General features: G+C 40.6%; 1 protein-coding gene and 1 pseudogene across 2 annotated transcripts in view; one reads left to right on the top strand and one right to left on the bottom strand.

Moving 5' to 3' along the window:
* ALG14 (ALG14 UDP-N-acetylglucosaminyltransferase subunit) overlaps positions 1-21,410 on the bottom strand; it is a 108,310-nt gene that overhangs the window by 19,132 nt on the left and 67,768 nt on the right. Inside the window, exon 4 of one of the 2 annotated variants that reach the window (XM_058716484.1) lies at positions 3,595-3,732. The exons of the other annotated variant lie outside the window; for it this stretch is intronic. Within the exon in view, the coding sequence (XP_058572467.1) occupies positions 3,607-3,732 (126 nt within the window). The 3' untranslated portion in view covers positions 3,595-3,606. The remainder of the gene's footprint in view (positions 1-3,594; positions 3,733-21,410) is intronic. 2 annotated transcript variants of the gene reach the window in all.
* LOC131505833 (U6 spliceosomal RNA) lies at positions 13,679-13,779 on the top strand (annotated as a pseudogene).

Here is a 21,410-nt window from a genome sequence, read left to right as displayed (position 1 = left end):
TAGCTCCTTAATTATCGGTTAATGCTTTACAAAGGATTAGTTAACAGCATTCTGAGAGTAAGGACAGGAGACAGAGAAGGCACCTGAGGACAGAAAGGGACATTAAATAAGGAAGTAGCAGGTGGCCAGGCAGCATCTCTTCTGTCACTCAAAGTCATCTTAGCTGCCAAGGGGCCCCATTTCACCTGGCCTAAAAGAGCATCTGTGCAGACGTGGGGAATGGTTTGCTGCTTGCTTTTTGGCATAACAACCTGGGTTGTTGGGAAGGAGGACCCGCTGGACAAGCGGGACCTCAGTAGCGGGGCTATGCCAGAGTCATCTCAAGGGCAGGGGTGACAGGTTTTAATCTAGCAGGTAATCTGAGAAATATCCTGCCTGACCCAAAGCCAAATCTTGTTAAAGAAGAGATTCTCAACCACTCTGGAGAGAATACCAAACCTCTGGGTTTTCTAATTCAAATATGGAGCCCCTGTTTTTTGAAACAATAGTTTCTGTCTAATTGCGAACAAGATGGTGTCTCCGAGCAGTTGACAGTCCAAGGAAAGGGCATGACTCGAGGTGAGAGCATGGATTCTGGAGCCACACTGCCTGGGAGTGAATCCCGGCTCTGCCACTTCCTACCTGTGTGAACTGGTGGGAACTATTTCACCTCTCTGTGCCTCAGTTTCATCATCTATAAAAGGGGGATTCAAGCAGTGCTTTCGACATAAGGACTAAGTGGGGTAAGGCCTACAAAGCACTTAGAACTCAGCAAGTCCCTTATGCATATTTGCTATTTTTTTTTTCCTTAGTCTCTCTGCCTAGGGTTGCCTCACAACAAATACCAAAAGATGGGTCTCAGAGCTGACGGGGGAAAAGAATCCTTGTGTCATCGGTACGGCTGATGTTCTTTCAAGATCAACAGTGGCTCTTTTGATTTCATTACAGTCTTCCCTCCTCCCCCAAACCCTGCGGAGGGCACTGCTGGGCCACGGTCCAGGCATCTTCTGTTGGGGCAGCAGGTTCTCAGGTCCCCTCTGAAGAGCCTTTTAAGGGAAAAGGACGTAGGCTGGCAGAAGAACAAACCCCTATTTTGTGTAGTTCAGCTACCAGGGCAAATATAATGCCCTCCAAATTATTTACTGGTAAAGCTTCCCAGGGCGAGACTGAAAATAAAATTCTGTTAGAAATCCACTCTAGGGTATGAAATAGAATTATCTCCACCAGGATTAAATCACACTTCCTGAGTCTGACAGAGCGTTTCCAGGGAGAGTGAGTGCCATGCAGCCTTTCAAGCCACATTGTCATTCCTGACTCCTGCCCCCACTGACTGTCAGCCCATTCAGCCTCTCCTGCCAGCTCCTTGCGGCTTGAGTCTTTGAAACAAGGAGCTGGGTCCAAAGACAAAACCGGGGTACTTTTGGTTGGGGGAAATGTTGGCAAGGGGAATTCTGGAGAAGAGCTGGAGCAAGGCACTCACTCACACACCTGACAGACGTGAAGTTTAAATTTGATGTGAATTATAATCAAGTGTGTTAAAACCCACGTTGCAGTTCTAATAGCTTACCACCAGCCAATCACTCTGGGCTTCTCAACCTGTTATGACTTCATTAAGAAATTTCTTCACGAATTCAACAGTTATGGCCTGAGCAGAATGGGAAGCACAGTGTAATGATTACAGTATGGATGCTGCAGTTTCAGACTATTTCGGTTTGAATCCTATCTCAGCCATTTAGTAGTCATCAAACTTTGGGCAAGTCAATTTTTTTCCTTATGCCCCTATTTTCTTAGCCACAGAATGGGGCTAAAAACAACAACAACAACAACAACAACAACAACAACAACAACAACAACAAAACGGCAGGTAACTAACTCATAGGGTCGTTCTAAGGATTAAGTGAATTAACATGTATATGGAATTGGAATGATGCCTGGCATTTTTCTTGGCACAGGGGCCTGGGAAGATGAGTGAACCACCAGGGAGCCTACAATCCATAAACACGGTACTGTTTTCAGCTCCTATCATGTACTTTGCACAAAATGGGTACACAGAAAAAGTCTTTGAGGGGTGGGGCGCCTGGGTGGCTCAGTTGGTAAAGTCCTACTCTTGGTTTCGGCTCAGGTCATGATTTCATGGTTTGTGGGATCAAGCCCTGCATCGGGCTCTGTGCCGACAGCACGGAGCCTGCTTGGGATTCTGTCTCTATCCCCCCCTCACTTGCTCACGTATGCGCACGTGACATATTTCTCTCTGTGTCAAAATAAATAAATAAACATTAAAAAAAGTCTCAGGGGGAGCTGGCAGAAATTGCTGATTCACTATTGAATCTCTAGTGGTGCTGGGCAGTTTAGCATCACAAAATACCTCAAACAACAACAACAACAACAACAACAACAACAACAACAATGCTTTGTACGCTGCTTCTATAAATAAGAACAAAAGCTTTGTAACATGTCATTAGTTAAAAACTATCCACTCCAATACTGAGTGTCTTTAAAAACTATGAAATGAACAGAAAAGTTTTAGTCTTTCAACAGAGGAAATAGTTTTTCACTGCCTTATATAATCACTTCTAAAATTTAAAGCATATGTTCACCACTGATATGCCAATAATGCTCTGCTACGAGGGACCAGAGCACTATGTTCAATCAAGAAAATCCTTTAGACAATATATAGATATAAAAGGGTGAGAAGAACATCATGGACTGTTCTAAAGCCATAAAATCATTCCCCTCTCCTTCCCCTTCCACTTTGCAAGAGTATTCACTGATCTTTTCTTATTCAGTTTTTAGATCTTTGTTTTTAAAATCTAAGAGTTCTTGTAGCATCCTATAAAAACAGACTACAAGGAGAGAGCCTGTCGAGGGACTGAATTCTTTCTAACCCAGGCAATTTAAGGCAAAAGAAGAATCCAATTAAAAAAACCCCAGAGATAAAGATACAGTCCACAATACAAATAACATCTAGCAACGCATCTAATGAAGTACTTTTGCTAGATCTGTGTTTGAAAAAAAAACAAAACAAAACTGGGTAGACATAATTATGCAAGAGTGAGGAGAGTTTATAACATCCTCACATTCTTGAAAGCATGTGGCCCCCAAATGTCCCTAACAGAGTGACTTCTTTTTCTGCCTTCCTTTCTCCTCTTCTCTCTTTGCAGTCAGTGCAGGCAAATCACTGTGTTATGCCAGACCCTGCAGCTCTGGCTGGGCAGGGGGTTCCTTCTCCAGCTCCCTCCTGGGGGAGTGGTCCACCCCTTTTATTGGCCAACTTCATCTTTCTTTTGGCTCCAACTGTCTTCCTAGGCTGGATTCCCCATTTTAACCCTCTAATCCTGCTGGGAAAGGGCCTCTGGCAGGACTACCATTTGAAATCCTGTAATTTTAAAAAACAGTCTTTTTATCTGATACAACTCTCTTTCCCCCTCTCACCCAAACCCTGCCAATTTTGTTCCTAAACCCTCTTCAATGTGGCCCTGCCCTTGATCTCCACTACCTGAGGTGAGCCTCTCACCTGACTCAGAGCCTCCCACCTGTTTTCCCGGGCTCGCTTCCTCCTGCTCCTCCACTCCACTCTCCAAGTGCTGCTGCATGACTTCTTCCTAAAATACAAACCTGATCGTGTTGTCAGTTATCATCAACAGACTCCTGCTTTATGTTCCTGCTGAACATAAAGTCCAAATGCCCTGAAAGATCTTTCCCAAAACTCCTTAGCTTCGTCATTGTGGTTTCAAGGCTCACCTCAATTATTTTCTATGGTAAAAGAGAAACACACGAGTATCACTGAAGTTAATAGAACAATAAATGTGAGGAATCAAGACATATATTTCACAAATAATAATACCTGTTTGTGACTACATATTGTACTTTAGTGACCCTTCAGGTACAACCGGTTTTGTAGTTCTAAAGTAGACTTAATTGTTCTAAATGCTTTCTTTGTCCAAATTAATGAGTTTTTCTAAAACACATAAGCCAGGATTAGAAAAGATTTGGCCAGTGTGCGTATTGGAAATCAAAACTTTAGGACCGGTATTCCCACTTCCTATTTTTTTTTTTTAACGGGGATGAGGAGGGGAGAAATGACCAAATTAGGGCTCAGAAAGAGAAGAGAGAGAGGGCAACAAAGACGTATCAGATTCCTGAATGACCATTTGTACTTCAGGCTGGTCCTGACCAAAGCAGGACAGTTTACAGGGACTCATATTCTTTGTAAATAGTATCTCATGTCATTCTAGTCCCCACAGCCACAGTAAGAGATAGGTATGATTGTCTGTATTCTACAGGTGAAGAAACACAGCAGCAATATTAATTTTGCTTACTATGGCAATCACTGATTAAGTGTAATGCTTACAATTAAGAGGGAAAACTCACCCCTCCTGTTTCCGTGGATGGGAGAGTAAAGTGCCTTTTTCTCAGCCTTCTCACTCAACCCTTCCCTGGGGAGGAGGACTGCCAGGCTTGCCTGAGCAGTGAGTTTAGGAGAACAGACTAAGAATGCTCAGCCCTGCCAAGCCCATGGGCCTTTCCACTCTCTCCCCGCTAGCCCTTCTTCCACACCCACCCTTTACACTGGCTTGTGTGCTGGGTAGAGAAGAGAGGCAGGCCTGCAGTCTAATTCAGGGGAGAAGATTAGTAAACCTAGGGTGGCTGCACATCAAAGCCACACCCTCCAATCTGGCTTTCATCACTCGATAAAGCTAATATTTTCCTCTCTAGGTCTTATTTCTCAATTGGTTATGAACATAAAAGGGGAAGACAGAGGGCTATTAACTGGCTCCCTAAAAACTAAACAAGGCACATCATAGGTGCTCAATAAGTATCTGTTAAATGAATGAATGAATTTGCCCAAAGCCATAAAGCTAATAAGCAAAAGAACAGAAACTTTAATCTATGTCTGACAGAAAAGCCCATGGTTCCTTAAAATTCCACTTTAGTGCTTCTCGTCGAATGTTCTATTTCCACGTTCCAATTCATGCTTCTGCATGGCGGCCAGGAAACTGGAAGCCCTGGCATCCGCTGCCGTAAAAACACATGTATGCCTAACAATTTGGCGGGTAATCCATTCGTCTACAAGAGTGATTATGGGTGGGTTCAGCATGTCTGCTTGTTCTCAGCTGTATCATGGGCCACTACTGAGGGAGCCCTGTAGGTACATGAGATGGACCTAGAAGACATGAAGAAGTAGAGCAGTGTGTGGAACAGACAGGGACGGGAGAGACAGGCAGCCGGGCAAGAAGCAGCAAGTGCAAAAAAGGGGCAGGGCAAGGAACTGGGGACCAAGAGAGAATGAAGGCCCAACAGGGCTCTGGGGGTTTGCGGGAATGGGGAGGAGGCAGGCGAAGGAAGAAGGATCATGAAAATCCCAGCAGAACAAAAGGCCACAGACACAGGAGATAAAACTATGTCCAAACAAAGAACATGAAGGGGAGATGGATACAAGAACAGGAGTAAATCACAGGCTATGAAAATAGCCACAAACTGATTTTCCATTTCATGTCAAGATGATGAAAAGTGAGAGCTAATCTGTGTGCCAGTAGCCTTCAGGAACTAAGAAATAAAACACCCAGGTTGAAAATAGTTTGGGGAGCCAGAAGATGACAAGATTCCTCCTGCAGGCAAAAGTGAAATTAATGACAGCATCCCCTACCCCTTTCCCCTACCTTCCCGTCCCCCTCCAGTCACAAAAGAGTGGGGAGCTGTCTGGCTGGCAACCATGTATGATCTCAGCGGGGACCCTGTTCAGGCTGAGCTAATATAGTTGCTTTTTAAGAGTATCTGGTAGAATTCAGGATTGTGTGTTCACAAACACCATATAAAAACAGGGTCGTCTTTGCCTTCCAAGCAGTTTTTTTTGCTCCGTTTAAAGGCCGGGCTGAGTCTTTTTTTCCCCTGGCTGGAGTGGCACACAAAGAATTCTCTGACACGCTGCACCCACTGCAGATGAAAGCGCTTAAGTGTGAGTGAAAGCAACAATGTTTAGAGTGACATTTACTAGCTGCAAACAGTGAAATCAGAGAGCTTCAGTTCTCGGAGATTAAATGTCAGGCTTTAAACATTTAGCAGAGTATTAGCTATGGAAGTTTTTAAAATTTAGGATTTAGCTTTAGACTGCAAGCAGGACTTGAGACAGAGAAAAGAAAGTTTTCTTAAAGCAAGGAAACAATTGAGCCATAGGCTGAATACGACTATGTATTTTTAACTGAAGGTGAGACAGCCGCAGGGCAGTTACTGAGTTCAGCTCACCAAACCAGTGGTGCTGGCTGTTCTTTACTGTTCCAGATTAGTATGAGGAAGTGGACGTTCCCTGCACTTCACATTTCGGAAGACATAAGCCAAAGGTCTAAAACACGGGAGTTTGTAGGCATATAGTTTTTCCACAGCAGATATGGACTTTACAAGCCCAGGAGTTTTCACATTACTGTTTCAGAATGAATGCTTTTTAATGCATCTAAAGAGGTTAGGAAAATAGATCACTTAAAAATACTTTTTTCCGGGGCGCCTGGGTGGCTCGGTCGGTTGGGCGTCCGACTTCGGCTCAGGTCATGATCTCACGGTCCGTGGGTTCGAGCCCCGCGTCAGGCTCTGTGCTGACAGCTCAGAGCCTGGAGCCTGTTTCAGATTCTGTGTCTCCCTCTCTCTCTGCCCCTCCCCTGTTCATGCTCTGTCTCTCTCTGTCTCAAAAATAAATAAACGTTAAAAAAAATATATTTTTTTCCAAGGTTAACTTTATTGATGACAAAATTGGCTATAACTGCCAAATAGAATATCCGCTTTTGTGACTAATAAAATCTCAAATTTGACAATAGTAGCAATTCTTTCTTTCCTTCATTCAAAATGGCTGATAAGCAATTTCTCTAGGATGCTTATTTTGGGGTGCTGGGCAGATACAAAGCCCATGATAATGGTTAACATTTCAAGCTTTATTTTAAACACTTTATAAGTGTTACATTATCCCCATTTTATAGATAAGAAAACTGGGGCTTCAAGAGATTAACGACTTTGCCCAAGACCACAAGACTGCTAAATCAGGTGGCATTCAAACTCTAGCCACTGTCTCCCAAGCCTGAGCACTTAACTTCCGCCCCAGGAACTCTCAGTCTGGCAGAGACCACAGGCATGTGGACAAATAAAGTTTAACACAAGAAAGCCACAGCAAGATATGAACAGAGACACCGATTTTGTCTCAGGTCTGAGAGCTGAGGAGACATTGAAGGCAGGTCTTGACACAGGACGTAGAGTTTTTCTAGGTGAAAAAGGTAACGTTGTTTCAGGCATAGGAAGCTACGCTCCCAAAGCATGGAGGGCTTGGCATGTGTGTGGAGGCTCCAGAGTTCACCGTGTATTTGACGGGGCAAGTATGGGAATGGGAAACAAGGAGATTACAAGAGGCCGAGTGGAGACATAGAGGGAGGCTGGAGTGGGGGAAATAGAGGCCACCAGAGTTAGGAAGGGCAGAAGCAAAATGATCTGGCAATTGGCTGGATGTGCACAGGGAGGGAGAGGAATCTATAGTGGCTAGGGTTTTAGACTGCTGCAAAGACTGACAACGACGGAGGTAAGACAGGTTGGGAGTGGGGGTAGAGAAGAGGAAGAGGACACTTCAGTTCAGTTTTAGAAAAGCTGAGTTACAGACACTTGAGGGATACCTGGGTATCTGCTCTACTGCAACTTTACAAAACACTGAGCGCCTTTTGTACCAAGTACTAAGGAGGCCACAAGAGAACAAAACTGGGTCTTGCCTTCCCGGAGTTTACGTACCATGTGGTCTTATTCTTAATGGTGGCAATGTGTCGGGCAACTAATGGGATAATTTCTGGTTGTGATCGTGACCTGGGGGTGGTGGTGGTGGTGGTGATACTATTTGTGCTTAGCAGACAAGTGCCACAGATACAGACATTCTGTGATATTTGAGACAAATATGTGGGATATTTGTTTAATAAAACAAAGCACTATCTTATATCCCACTGGATGTCCATATAGGTGATAAGTATTTGAGCTCATACCCTAATCGTCTTTCACATAGAAGGACAAAAAAAATTTTTTTTGCAAGTTTCATATACACATTGAGTTTTCCCAACTAGAAGTACCATGAGAATTGAGCAAAGACTATACATTGCTTTGTTTCCCAAGAGCTAGCTGTTCACTATTTAAGAAAATTACATCAAGAATTGGAGGAGTTGAAAAAGTTCTGGAGATGGAGAGCGGTGATAGTTGCACAATAACATGCATGTACTTAATTCCACAGAATTGTCTACTTGAAAATGGTTAAAATGGTCAATTTTATGTTATATATATTTTAAAAGAAAAAAGTTAGGGGCGCCTGGGTGGCGCAGTCGGTTGGGCGTCCGACTTCGGCCAGGTCACGATCTTGCGGTCCGTGAGTTCGAGCCCCGCGTCAGGGTCTGGGCTGATGGCTCGGAGCCTGGAGCCTGTTTCCGATTCTGTGTCTCCCTCTCTCTCTGCCCCTCCCCCGTTCATGCTCTGTCTCTCTCTGTCCCCCCCCCCCCAAAAAAAAAAAAAAAGTTGAAAAAAAAAAAAAGAAAAAAGTTACAAGTTAAGAAAGAGAAAAAAGATAATTACACGCAGGCAGCAAACCCACTGTTTTCGAGCTACCGTATGATACATTGCATCGGTCTGCACTGCAGCTGCCCTAATCATGCAGACTCCACATTCTCATCTACCTCCTTGACTGCATCTCCTGGTGTGGTCATGCCTGGAGATACTATAAAACATGTAATGTGATGACAAATCGCTTGCTTTTTATTTCTCCTTTTTATTACAGCTAGGGCATTACATTGCATTTTTGGAATTCTGTGATACAGGAGAGGGTTATATTAACTATGAATTTCAGTTCAGCATAGGAAGGGGCATGTTACGGAATATGTGTTAGGTAAAGGATACATTATGTCGAAAGGTTGAGAACCCTATTGAGAGACAGACATAGGTAAGTGCAACTAAAACACAAGGCAACCACGGAAATACCTCAGAGAGGAAAAAGTATAAAGGGAGAACAAGGGAAAGAGATGTTATTGGCCATGGGGGATCTGGAAAGATCTGTGGAGTAAGGGAAATGTGAGCAGGCACTGACTGATGTCCTCTGTTAGAAGGACTACACAGATGTGGGGCTTGGGACCTGATGCCTCCAATGATGACCATTCCTTTTGGCATGACTTTGATTTTTATCAAGTTCTTTTTGATGTTCTTCCTGTTTCTCCCCTGCAGTGGCCCTTGTTCTGGGAAGTTCTAGTAGGTAGAGAATGATAAATCTCTAGCCCACGTAGTATCTTTTCCAGAATCTAAAAACTGTGGTCTCTTTAATAGTCTCTGGTTAATCTCTTCTTCAAGCTAATCTCCTTACGTCCTCCAACTGTTTCTCTTATAACTTGGTTTCATATTCCCTCGCCATCTGGGTCATTTTCCTCTGAACATGTTCCCATTTGTCAGCGGCCCTTTAAAAGTGTGGTACCTAGCATTAAATGTGATTTCCAGAGCTGAAATATGGAACTGTATTTCCTAATATCCCAAAAAGGGGGAAGTGTTATCGCTCCACACAGTGAGATCAGGATGGAGAAGGGAGCAGGGGAGGACCTATCTTAATCATCACTGTACTGCCAATATTGAAAACTTTTTCTTTTTTGTTTAAGCAAGTTAAATCTGAATTTTTTAAAAAAAAAATTTATTTAGTTTTGAGAGGCAGAGAGAGACAGAGCATAAGTGGGGAAGGGGCAGAAAGAGAGGGAGACAAGGAATCTGAAGCAGGCTCCAGGCTCTGAGCTGTCAACACAGAGCCTGACGCGGGGCTCGAACTCACAAACTGTGAGATCATGACCCGAGCTGAAGTTGGACGCTTAACTGACTGAGCCACCCAGGTGCCCCTAAACCTGCAACTACAGTTATGATTTCTGTGTCTTTTATTCATAGTTTTTGTTTTGAGGATTAAATGAAAATGTGGGTCTTATTAAAAGACACTAACAATTATTTTTTTTAATGCTTATTTATTTTGAGAGGGAGGGAGGGAGAGTCTGAGTGTGCATGCGCAGGGGAGCGGCAGAGAGAGAGGGAGAGAGAGAATCCCAAGCAGGTTCTGTGATGTCAGTGCTGAGCCTAACACAGGGCTCGATCCCACAAACCATGAGATCATGACCTGAGCCAACATCAAGTCACGTGCCTAACCAACTGAGCCACCCAGGTGCCCCAACACTAACAATTATTTTTATTTGCTGATAGCATGTGCATACTGCCATTGTATAGTAATTTCTTATCTGAAGACTTAACAGATTGGGCCCTGCCCACGTCCCAAGTCAATCTAACCAAGACTGGCAGGTACACTACCTTTTCTAGGGGGTTGGTCCATAAAGTGGAGTTAGTATTTCTGCCTTAAGGATGGATCTGATGTGTGTGTGGAACGCCCCTGAATTCCTGTGTGTCCAGTGAACCTCTGCTTGAGCCCCATCATATGGATAATTTCACCTAGGCTCCTGATTTTTTCATCTCATTTTGGTCTGAGACTGAAACCCTGCAGTAACCTCACTGGCTCCTGACAACAGGCTGTCCCCTGGGGCTGAAACAGTCCCAGTTCATCCCCCATTCTGATGCTACAGACACTTGAACCACAGTGACACCATCCAGTGGTCTGAAACTTTGGAAGCCACAGAGAACCTCTACAAAGACATCACTGAGGCATAAATACTAGCTTGCTATGCACCATGAATTCAATGCCCTCGAATGACTGACCAAGGAATAGGGGACAGATTAGCCTCAGAAGTCTAAGCACTCTATGTCACTTCTACTGGCCACCCAAGTTCCAACATGCTTTTGTAGCTGAACAAGACCAGCTTGAAGGTAAACCAGGAGAGCAGGGATATCTGTCTGTTAGCTGATGTATCCCACCCCCTTAGAACAGTGCTTAGCACGTAACAGATGCTTAGATATGGCAGACATCTATCTTTGTTTTGCCCAGCATTCCTTTTTTTGAGGACTGCTTTTTCCCTACTCCACTTTATTCTGATGGGGCTCCCAATCACGAGACTGAACAAGCTAGGAAATCATGTCATAAATCTGGAGCTCACTAATCTCCATGTCCCTAGTCCCTAGATTCTCTGCAGTTAAGCAGATATCTGCACTCCTTACTTCTGGAGAATCTGAGTCATGATGTCAAGAGGGCTGATGAATGTAGGTGGGTACATTCTGCAAGTACATCATTCAGAGACTAAACTTTATATGAATGTTCATCATGAAACCCAAGCCAACAAGGTAATACCAATACCAGAATTTATCTTATTCACATTCAAATAAATTGGAGATAAAACGTTTTCAAAGTTCTGATAGATGGAATACAGTTTTTATAATGTCAGCTTTACTGTTTCCTCAGAAAAAATTTTAAACTGTGAAATATGAAAAAAATAGATATTGGATTAAAATAATCCAACAAATTGGGGGGGGGACAGGAAAAGTTATGGTTTGCTTAAGGCTTTTTAAAAACTGTGGTAAAAATATATAACCTAAAATTTACCCTCTTACCCATTTTTAAGTGCACAGTTCATTGGTGTTAAGTATATTTACAATGCTGTGCAACTATCACCACTAACTACCTCCAGAACTTTTTTATCATACCAAATGAAAACTCTGTACTCAAAAATTCGCCTTTCTGCCGCTCTTCCCAGCTCCAGGTAACTGCTATTCTTTCTGTCTCTATGAATTTGCCTATTCTAGGCAAATTAACTAGAATTATGACTGCATTACATTAGAATTATAAGTTATACAATATTTTCTCCTTTTGTCTGGCTTATGTCATTTAGCACACATTTTCAAGGTTTATCGATATTGTGGCATGTATTAGAATTTCATTCCTCTTTAGGGCTAAATAATACTCCATTATTTGTATATACCACATTTTATTATCCACTTATCTGTTGACAGACACTTGGGTTGTTTTCATCTTTTGGCTATTGTGCTATGAACACTGGGGTACAAGTATCTGGTTGAGTCCCTGCTTTCAATTATCTTGGGTATACCTAGAAGTGAAATTGGGTGGATCATGCAGTAATTCTATGCTTAACATTTTGAGGAACCTGTATAAAGCTTTTCAAAATGACTTATGAAGTAAAAATTTATTAACTTAGGAACTATATAAGCAATAAGTTATTCTTCACCTAATAATTCACGTATCATTACTGGAGACAGAAAGAGTGCTGTATTAAATAGAACAGAAGATGCATCATTTCCTTGTAGTAAAGGAGGGAACAGGAATTTCTAAGTAGCTACAAGTCCCCACAAAAGTAAGAAGTCACAATAACTGCAACTTGCTAAAATGTAAACACCAGGATCTTTACACACATGAAATATAGTCTTAATAAAACTTAAAACTTTTTTCCTAAATTGTGTAAGAATAAATCCCAGGATGTGATCACACAACTGGTCTCTTTTGTATGCAAAATAATCGATCAGTACCTATCTAAAGTGCAAAGGTTATGCAAGATAATGAAAGACTGAAGAAAGTAGGGAACTAAGGAGCTCTGATATTGGATATGGAACAGAAAAAGGACAATGGTGAAAAAACTAGTAAAATCCAAATAAAGACTGTTAGCTAACAGTACTGTATACCAGTGTTAATATCGTCATTGTGATAACTATACTATGGTTACATAAGGAGCTAACCCTAGTGGAAGCTGGATGAATGATATATAGGAATTCTCTATCATTTCTGCAACTTTTGTGTGAATTTTAAATGATTCCAAAATAAACGCTAAAAAGAATTATAATCTCTGGACTTTAGTGGGCACCTGAAATTGTTAAGCCAAATAATCAGAAATAGCAATAATAAATTTGAAGTTATAAGTCTCTTCCTTGAAAAGAGGCTTCAACATTCACAAGAGGAGAAAAGACAGTAATTTTATAGTTAGTGCCTCCAATAACCAATTTTCTCTTGCACCTTATTGCCATCTTGGCCTTATGTTTCTTCCTTCTAGATCCATCCTCCCAACACTTTTAACTCAGACTTTATTAAGAAGGCTCTCCCAACATTTATATCTTCTTTAAAAATTTTTTTTTAACGTTTATTTATTACTGAGAGACAGAGCATAAGCATGGGGGGCAGAGAGAGAGGAGGAGACACAGAATCCGAAACAGGCTCCAGGCTCTGAGCCGTCGGCACAGAGCCTGATGCGGGGCTCAAACCCACAAACCGCAAGATCATGACCTGAGCCGAAGTCAGATGCTTAACTGACTGAGCCACCCAGGCACCCCGAACATTTATATCTTCTTAACCATCCCTTTCAACTGTTGCCAAATCAATGTTTACAGTCCAGATTGTTCTCTGAGCTTTGACAGTACACCCACTGGCCTACTGGACATCCCCACTTCCAAAGGCCACTGAAATTCAGCATGTATCTAAAGTTAATCCTTCATTTCACTCACTTACCCAAGTCAGAAATGTAGGACTCAGCTTAGACTTGTCCTCAATCATCCCCATCCCTACTCCTGTGAGCAGACAGACCATCCTACCATGGTCTATATTGTAGTATGACATTCAATATCTTCCATTCGCTAAAGTATAAAGTTGAAATCCAGCCATCTTTATCATTGATAGACACAGTGAATTTGTACCCAAAAAAGCCAAAAGAGATTGTAGAAAGCAGTACTTATAAACTCAGAACATTTTCAATGTTGAAAACACATTTTTTTTTTCTTGAAGGAGAAAGTACTTGCTTTGAAAGCACATATGCTATTGGAATGATACAGAAATTAGCATGGCCCTTGTGTAAGGGTGACATGCAAATTTATGAAGTACACTTTTTTTTTTTTTTTTAATAAAAGAGAGAGTGAGCGCAAGTGATAGAGAGAGGGACTCTTAAGCAGGCTCCACGCTCAGAGCAGAGCCCAATGTGGGGCTCGATCCCATGACCCTGAGATCATGATCTGAGCCGAAATCAAGAGTTGGACACTTAACTGACTGAGACACCCAGATGTCCCTGAAGTATACCATATTTTTAAGAAATTATACCAATTTTCCACAATCTCTGTCAGAGGACAGAAATAGAAGGAATACTTCCTAACTTATTCTAGGACACCATAATTACCCTAATACTAAAACCAGACTATGACATTACAGGAAGAGAAAACTACAGACCAGTATCTCTCATGAAGATAGATGCAAAAATCCTCAATAAAAATATTAGCAAATCAAATCCAACAATGTTTAAAAATAATTATACACCATAATTGAGTGGGATTTATCCCATGTATGTAAGGTGGTTTCAACATTCAAAAATCAACTGATGTAATGTATCACATCAACAGGCTAAAGAAGAAATATCACATGATAATATCAATAGATGGAGAAAAAGCATTTGACAAAATCCAACACCCATTTGTGATAAAAGCTCTTAGTAAAGTAGGAAGAGATGAAAACTTCCTCAATTTGATAAAGAATATTTCTAGAAAACCTACAGCTAACATACTTAATGGTGAGAAGCTTTCCCACTCAGATTAGGAACAAAACAGGGATGTCCCCTTTCATCACTCTATTTCAACATTGTACTAGAAGTCCTAGCCAACGTAATAAGATAAAGAAATAAAAGATGTACTGATTAAGAAGGAATAAAACTGTCTTTGTTTGTAGATGGCATGATCATCTATGAAGAATATCTGAAAGAACTGACCAAAAAATTCCCAGAATAAGTGATTATAGCAAGGTTATAGAATATAAGGTTCTATAATATTATAGAATACATAAAAAGTTAATCACTTTCCTACTAAACACTGACTTTAGAAGTTAAAAACATATTACCATTTACATTAGCACCCTAAACAATGAAATACTTAGGTAAAAATCTAACAAAATATGTTCAGATCTGTCTATATGAAGAAAACTATGAAACTCAGATGAAAAAAATCAAAGAACTAAATAAATAGAGAGATACTCTACGTTTGTGTATAGGAATACTCAATATTGTCAAGATGTCAGTTCTTCTCAATTTGATCTACAGATTCAAAGTAATCCCACTCAAAGTCTCAGCAAGTTATCTTATGGATTTCAACAAACTGATTTTAAAGTTTGAATAGAGAGGCAAAAGACAGAGACTAGCCAACACAACACTGAAGAAGAACAAAGTTGGAGGACTAACACTATTCAACTTCAAGACTAACTATAAAGCTACACAATCAAGACAGTGTGGTATTGGTGAAAGGAGAGCTACATAGATTAAAAGAATAGAACAGAGAGGGGTGCCTGGGTGGCTCAGTCAGTTGGGCAGCCAACTTCAGCTCAGGTCATGATCTCACGGTTCGTGGGTTCGAGCTCCACGTTGGGCTCTGTGCTGACAGCTCAGAGCCTGGAACCTGCTTCGGATTCTGTGTCTCCCTCTCTCTCTGACCCTCCTCCGCTAACACTCTGTGTGTGTGTGTCTCTCTCTCAAAAATAAATAAACATAAAAAAAAAAAGAATAGAACAGAGAGCCAGAAATACGATTAATTGACATTTGACAAAAGAGCAAAGGCAACACAATGGAGCAAAGACAGCCTTTTTTAACAACTGGATATCCACGTGCAAAAAAGAACTTCGACACAGACCCTACACCTTTCACAAAAACTAACTCAAAATGTATTACAGACCTAAATGTAAAATGCAAAACTATGAAATTCCTAGAAGATAACATAGGAGAAAATCTAGATGACCTTGTTTTCAGAGAAAACACCAAAGGCATGATCCATGAGAAAAATAATTGATATGCTGGCCTTCAATAAAATAAAGAAATTTCTCTCCTTCAAAAGACATTGTCAAGAGAATGAAAGAACAAGCCACAGACTGGGAGAAAATTTCTATAAAAGATGCATCTAGTAAAGGACTGGTACCCAAAATATACCAAAAAAAAAAAAAAAAAAAAAAGTTTTAAAACTTAACAGTAAGAAAATGAGTAACCCAATTAAGAAATGGACCAAAGATCTTAACAGGTACTTCATCAAAGAAGATAGACAGATGGCAAACCAGCATATGACAAGATGCTCCACATCATATGTCATTATGGAAATGCAAACTAAAACAACAAAATACCCATAAGAATGGGTACACACCCATAAGAAGTATAAATAAGCAGAGCACAAAAGATGTTTACGGCAGTAAAACTATCTTGTATGAAATTGCAATACTAAATACATGTCATTATACATTTGTCAACACCTACAGAATATACAACACCAAGAGTGAAAGATAGTGTTAACTATGGACTGTGGGTGATAATGATGTGCCAGTGTAGGTTCATCGGTTGTAATAAATGTACCACTCTGGTGCAGGATGCTGACAATGGAAGAGGCTATGCGTATACAGTGGCAGAGGGCATATGGGAAATTTCTGTGCCTCCTGCTGAATTTTGCTGTAAACTTAAAATTGCTCTAAAAAATAAATTTAAAAAGTGAGAGAAAGAAACAAACGAGTATACTAACACTTCTATTAGCCATGTGATTATCTATTTGTGTATTATGGATTAGAAAATACCACAAGGATGAGTTAGTTCTTTTTGCTATTCCTAAGTTCTACAAAGAAAAGAAATTTATTGTTGACTGGAAGGCAAAAAAAAAAAAAAATCAGAATATCATTCCACATTTAGTGAAAGGTTGTACAAATTTGGAAGATAGAATTCCAATTCCAACCAGGCCTAGCAGAAATAAAAACAAGCAAAGTTCTTCATTGTATAAACAATGAAATTGAATAAAGTCAGAGGAATTGTTCTGACCATATATTTAGAATACTTTGTGCTGATCTGGCCACACTATGATCAGAAAGCCAACTCAGAAAAGAATGAGGGATGGTGGGGGCATCTGAATTAGCCTAGAAACCTAAATACCCTAATTACTTCCATATAAAACAGGATTAAGATTCTTTACCATTCCTTATTATTGAAATTCACAAACTAAATTTGACTATTGCTTCAGTCGTCACTTTTAATGAATCAAAGTGATAGTAAAAATAATGAAAACATTTAACCAAACTTCATTTAATTATTGTTTTATCATATGAACTTTCATGTAAACATGATTTAGATCTTTTGGTGAATGTCACTGTAATCCCAAATCTCTAGTTTAGGGAATTAATAACATCCAACTCAATCAGAAGTGGAGTTGGAACTAAACTTTTATGAACTATCTTACAGTCATTTTCTCTTATTAGAGTAAGCTACCATGTTATTGTAGTAGAGCTCAGTAAGGTTTTGCTGCTCATTAAGTTAATAATTAGTTCTCCATATTGGTTACTAAGACATACAAATGCCAGATATGGTGGTCCCCAAGGGTGTGTTAGCAGAGTTAGGGAAAGTTCTGAGGTACCTCTAATCAGACAATATTCTACAAGTTAGTCACATACCACATCTTCACATACTGGCTTCCCCTCTTGAGAACATCTATGCTTCAGAGCCAACTGGGCCTGTTCCAAATAGCCCTGCTTTGGTGGACTTTCCTAGTACATCATTTTAGAATCAAGAATCAAAGACTCTTAAAGCTGGGAGGAAACTTATTTATTTTTTTTAACGTTTATTTATTTTTGAGACAGAGAGACAGAGCATGAACGGGGTAGGGTCAGAGAGAGAGGGAGACACAGAATCTGAAACAGGCTCCAGGCTCTGAGCAGTCAGCACAGAGCCCAACACGGGGCTCGAACTCACGGACCTCGAGATCATGACCTGAGCTGAAGCCGCTTAACCGACTGAGCCACCCAGGCGCCCCATGCTGGGAGGAAACTTAAAGATCAAAAATGATATCACAGGAAAAAGTATAATCTGGTAATATGCTGTTCAACCCTTCCTTGTGTCTACCCTGTTGATTAAACAAGAAAACAAAACAAAACAAAACAAAACAATCCAGAAGAATCTTCCCCTTTTATTACAGATATCAGGGTTGCTTTATGTGTAAATATAGAATTGTCTCATTTTTCCAGTGCAGGATCAAAAGCAGCCTGTATCGGAACTTGACCAAAACCTATTGTTTATTCACAATTTATCCTAACCCTTCATTTCTTCTGATGGAAGTAATTTTCCTGTGCTTTATAATAAAAACACAGCAACCAGAACCTGGATGTTTACAGTGTTTTGCCAACAACTAAAGCAAACAATACCCCAAATCTGAACTGGCTATGTAGACAAAAGAAATCAAATAATTACTTCAGAGTTCCAAAACCAATTTATTGGTCTAATGAGGGCTAGACTCCAACTTGGACACTCAACTGTTTTCAGGTCCCTAGTGAGATAAATGTTTTAGCATGTATTTTTAGCCAGGAGTTATTTTTATTTTAATAGCACTGCTTTTAAATAACTTTTCCTTAAAAAAAACCCCAAAACCCAAAAACCAAATAAAAGACCCTCCAGCATTTCTAACTTTATGATTCTCTAATTGAATTATGTGATTCAATTATGAAGCAATGGTTAGTTTACTTTACCCAACTTTTATCTTTTTGCGTTTAGAATCATTCTCAGAAATCCAAATTGGCTGATTACTGAATAAGTTCTAATTAATCCCCAAAGTCCAGGGAGCCTGGACTTTTAGGATTGTTCACTGTTTGGCTGGGAAACAGGCTTCTTCTTGTAGTGCCCGATCTGCTGTGGATTTAAAAACTGTCTTAAATGGCTATTTGTTCTAGTTCTTTGAAGTACATTTGCTGCTCCTGCCTTCTGGAACTATTCTGACAGACATGCTGAAGCCTCATGCCATATTCTTCACTATGTAGTTTGTGCAGTCGGGAAAAATGGGATAATGGCTCATAAACCCGCTCTCACCTCCAAAAGAGGGCTTGGTATTTAAAACACCTCCGAATAATCGCAATGATGTTTCTGTCTAGAACCCTGACGAAGTCAGCCAGTTCAGTCCCTAGTCCGCATGATCCCTCCTTCCTAGCCTTGCTCTTGGGGCCATGCCTGCCTCCTACATTCTATACCCCTCTGAGCATAAATGCCCTCCATGTCTCGTTATCATCTCGGTCATCCACAGTGCCCAGCTCACAGCAGTTATTTGATGAAAAATAGTAACACATTTGTGAATAATTTATTTGCAAATAATTATAACCTGCTGTAAATAATAGCAAGCTTATAAAATAGTAATTCAGAAATAAAGAACTTCAAAGGATAGATGTTCAGATTATAATCAGTAAAATCTTGCTCTGATACCTAGGTCTTAACATCCAAGGAAATGGCATCAGAAAGCAATTCTACATCAGGGTGCCTGGGTAGCTCAGTTGTTTAAGTGTCCAAGTCTTAATGTTGGCTCAGGTCGTGATCTCATAGTTTGTGAGACTGAGCCCTCACAGAGCAGAACCTGCTTGAAATTCTCTCTCTCACACTCTCTCAAAATAAATAAATAAGCATTATAAAAAAAAAAAAAAAGAAAAAGAAAACAAGTCTACATTGATAGTTGCAGGTCCTTTTCAAAAATAAAAAATAATTCAATGAATAACATTTTCCTTAAGAATCAAGCAGCATTTTGGCAGAATGGCAATAAAGGAAGACCTGAGTTCCTAAGGCTTGGTTATGTTTCCTAACCCTTTTCAATATGAAGAGAGCTCAGCCATTTTAAACTTGCCGTGGCACTCTGAGGAGAGGTGAGGTCCAAGATCCCACGCTTTTTGGTAAGTAGGAGGACACGGCACACCTGGCTAGTGGGGACGGAGAGAGTCCCAGTAACAAATATGTCCCAGGAAGCAGTGGATCACAATTCACTTCTCAGTGGAATCAAGAGGGACAAAAGGGGGGTAGTAGAAGCGGAGATATTTAGCTGACTGACCAAGAAGGAAGACAGTGCTTTGGTGGGAGCTGAGATCAGGAGTGGCTAATTTTTTTTTTTTTTTTAATTTTTTTTTTTTTTAACATTTATTTATTTTTGAGACAGAGAGAGACAGAGCATGAACAGGGGAGGAGCAGAGAGAGAGGGAGACACAGAATCTGAAACAGGCTCCAGGCTCTGAGCTGTCAGCACAGAGCCTGACGCGGGGCTCGAACTCACGGACCGTGAGATCATGACCTGAGCCGAAGTCGGATGCTTAACCAACGAGCCACCCAGGCGCCCCAGGAGTGGCTAATTTCTATCACAGTGTGTTCCAGTTCCCTCCATGTGAGTTATTAATGAAAGACCTCTCTAAGCACCTGACACATCACTAAACTCCGTAGGGGATAATGACAAACCCAGAAGACTTAGTTTTTGAACCTTGAAGTGCTCACAATCTAATCTAGGGAAGGAGAAAATTAACGGAGGTTAAGATGACTAGAAAACAATTACATGCTAACTTAAAAGTTCAAGAGGAGTTCACAGAAGGGACAGATCTGGATAGAATGACAGCATAAGGCAAAGCTCAGAAGAAGCTTCCAGAAATGAGGGAATGAATTATGTAACTGAGAATCGGTCATGTTGATGAGCTCCTCCTTGATTCAGGAAGATGTCCTTGAATGGTGGCCCAGCAGAAGAAAGCTGAGATTCACTGGTAAATCCTGACAGACTGCTTTTGGAAGGGCTGGAGACTGTGATGAAAATACAAGAGAGCCAAAAAAGAAAGAACAGAGAAGCAAATAATCCTTGGTTGTTTTCATGCCTGAAGGGGCTCACTGTGGCATGAAAATCAACATGAAAACAGTTAGGCATACCACATCATCCAAGCTGGGCACTGTGCAGACATTCCTTGGCTTAAGTTAAAAAAAAAAAAAAAATTAACTCCTTGTTAGCCTCTCGGTTTTTGGAAGAAAACATTTAACCTAGTGACCAAGGGGGCGGAGGAGGACCTAGGAATTATCACGGAGGACCCTTATGTACATACTAGTTTTGTTCACATAAGACTGTGAAGTAGGTGTTATGGTCCTGTTGTAAAGATGAAGAAAAGGAAGTTTATGGACATTAAACAGGTCACTTAAGCTTGCCTAAATATCAGAATGGCAGACCTAGATTCTGAACCCCAGTATGTGTGTTGTCCAAGCCCATTTCCTCTTTTCCATGTAAAGAATATATATACTTGGTTACCCTTAGAGAGGAGAGAAATCTATGTTTCATTTGTAGTGTAGCCTAGAGCTGAACCTGGAGCTGGGAGTGAGAAGAACTGGTTTTTCTTGTTCATGCTTTGCTATTAGTCCTAAGACTCTGGACAAGGCATCCCCCCCCTCTTAACTCTATTATCTAAGCTTTAAAAAGAGAGCGTGAGATTAAATCATTGCTAAGGTATTATCTGTATAAGTTTATGATTCTATGTGTACAAGTATCCCCACCAGGGAATAACTTACTGTGACTATTCTAACAAAAAGAAGAAGGGAAATATGAAGAAACACATTGATCTTTGTATCTAGAAATCCACCAAGATAATAATAATAAGCAATCTTACAAGTATTAACTCTTCTGTCACAGGCTCTAGGACTCTAAAGAGGAAGGGTTCAGGGACAGCAGATTTGTCTTGATACTATGCATAATAAGCC

Source organism: Neofelis nebulosa, chromosome 2, assembly GCF_028018385.1.
Source record: "Neofelis nebulosa isolate mNeoNeb1 chromosome 2, mNeoNeb1.pri, whole genome shotgun sequence".
Taxonomy (NCBI): domain Eukaryota; kingdom Metazoa; phylum Chordata; class Mammalia; order Carnivora; family Felidae; genus Neofelis; species Neofelis nebulosa.
This window is presented reverse-complemented; position numbering and strand designations above follow the sequence as displayed.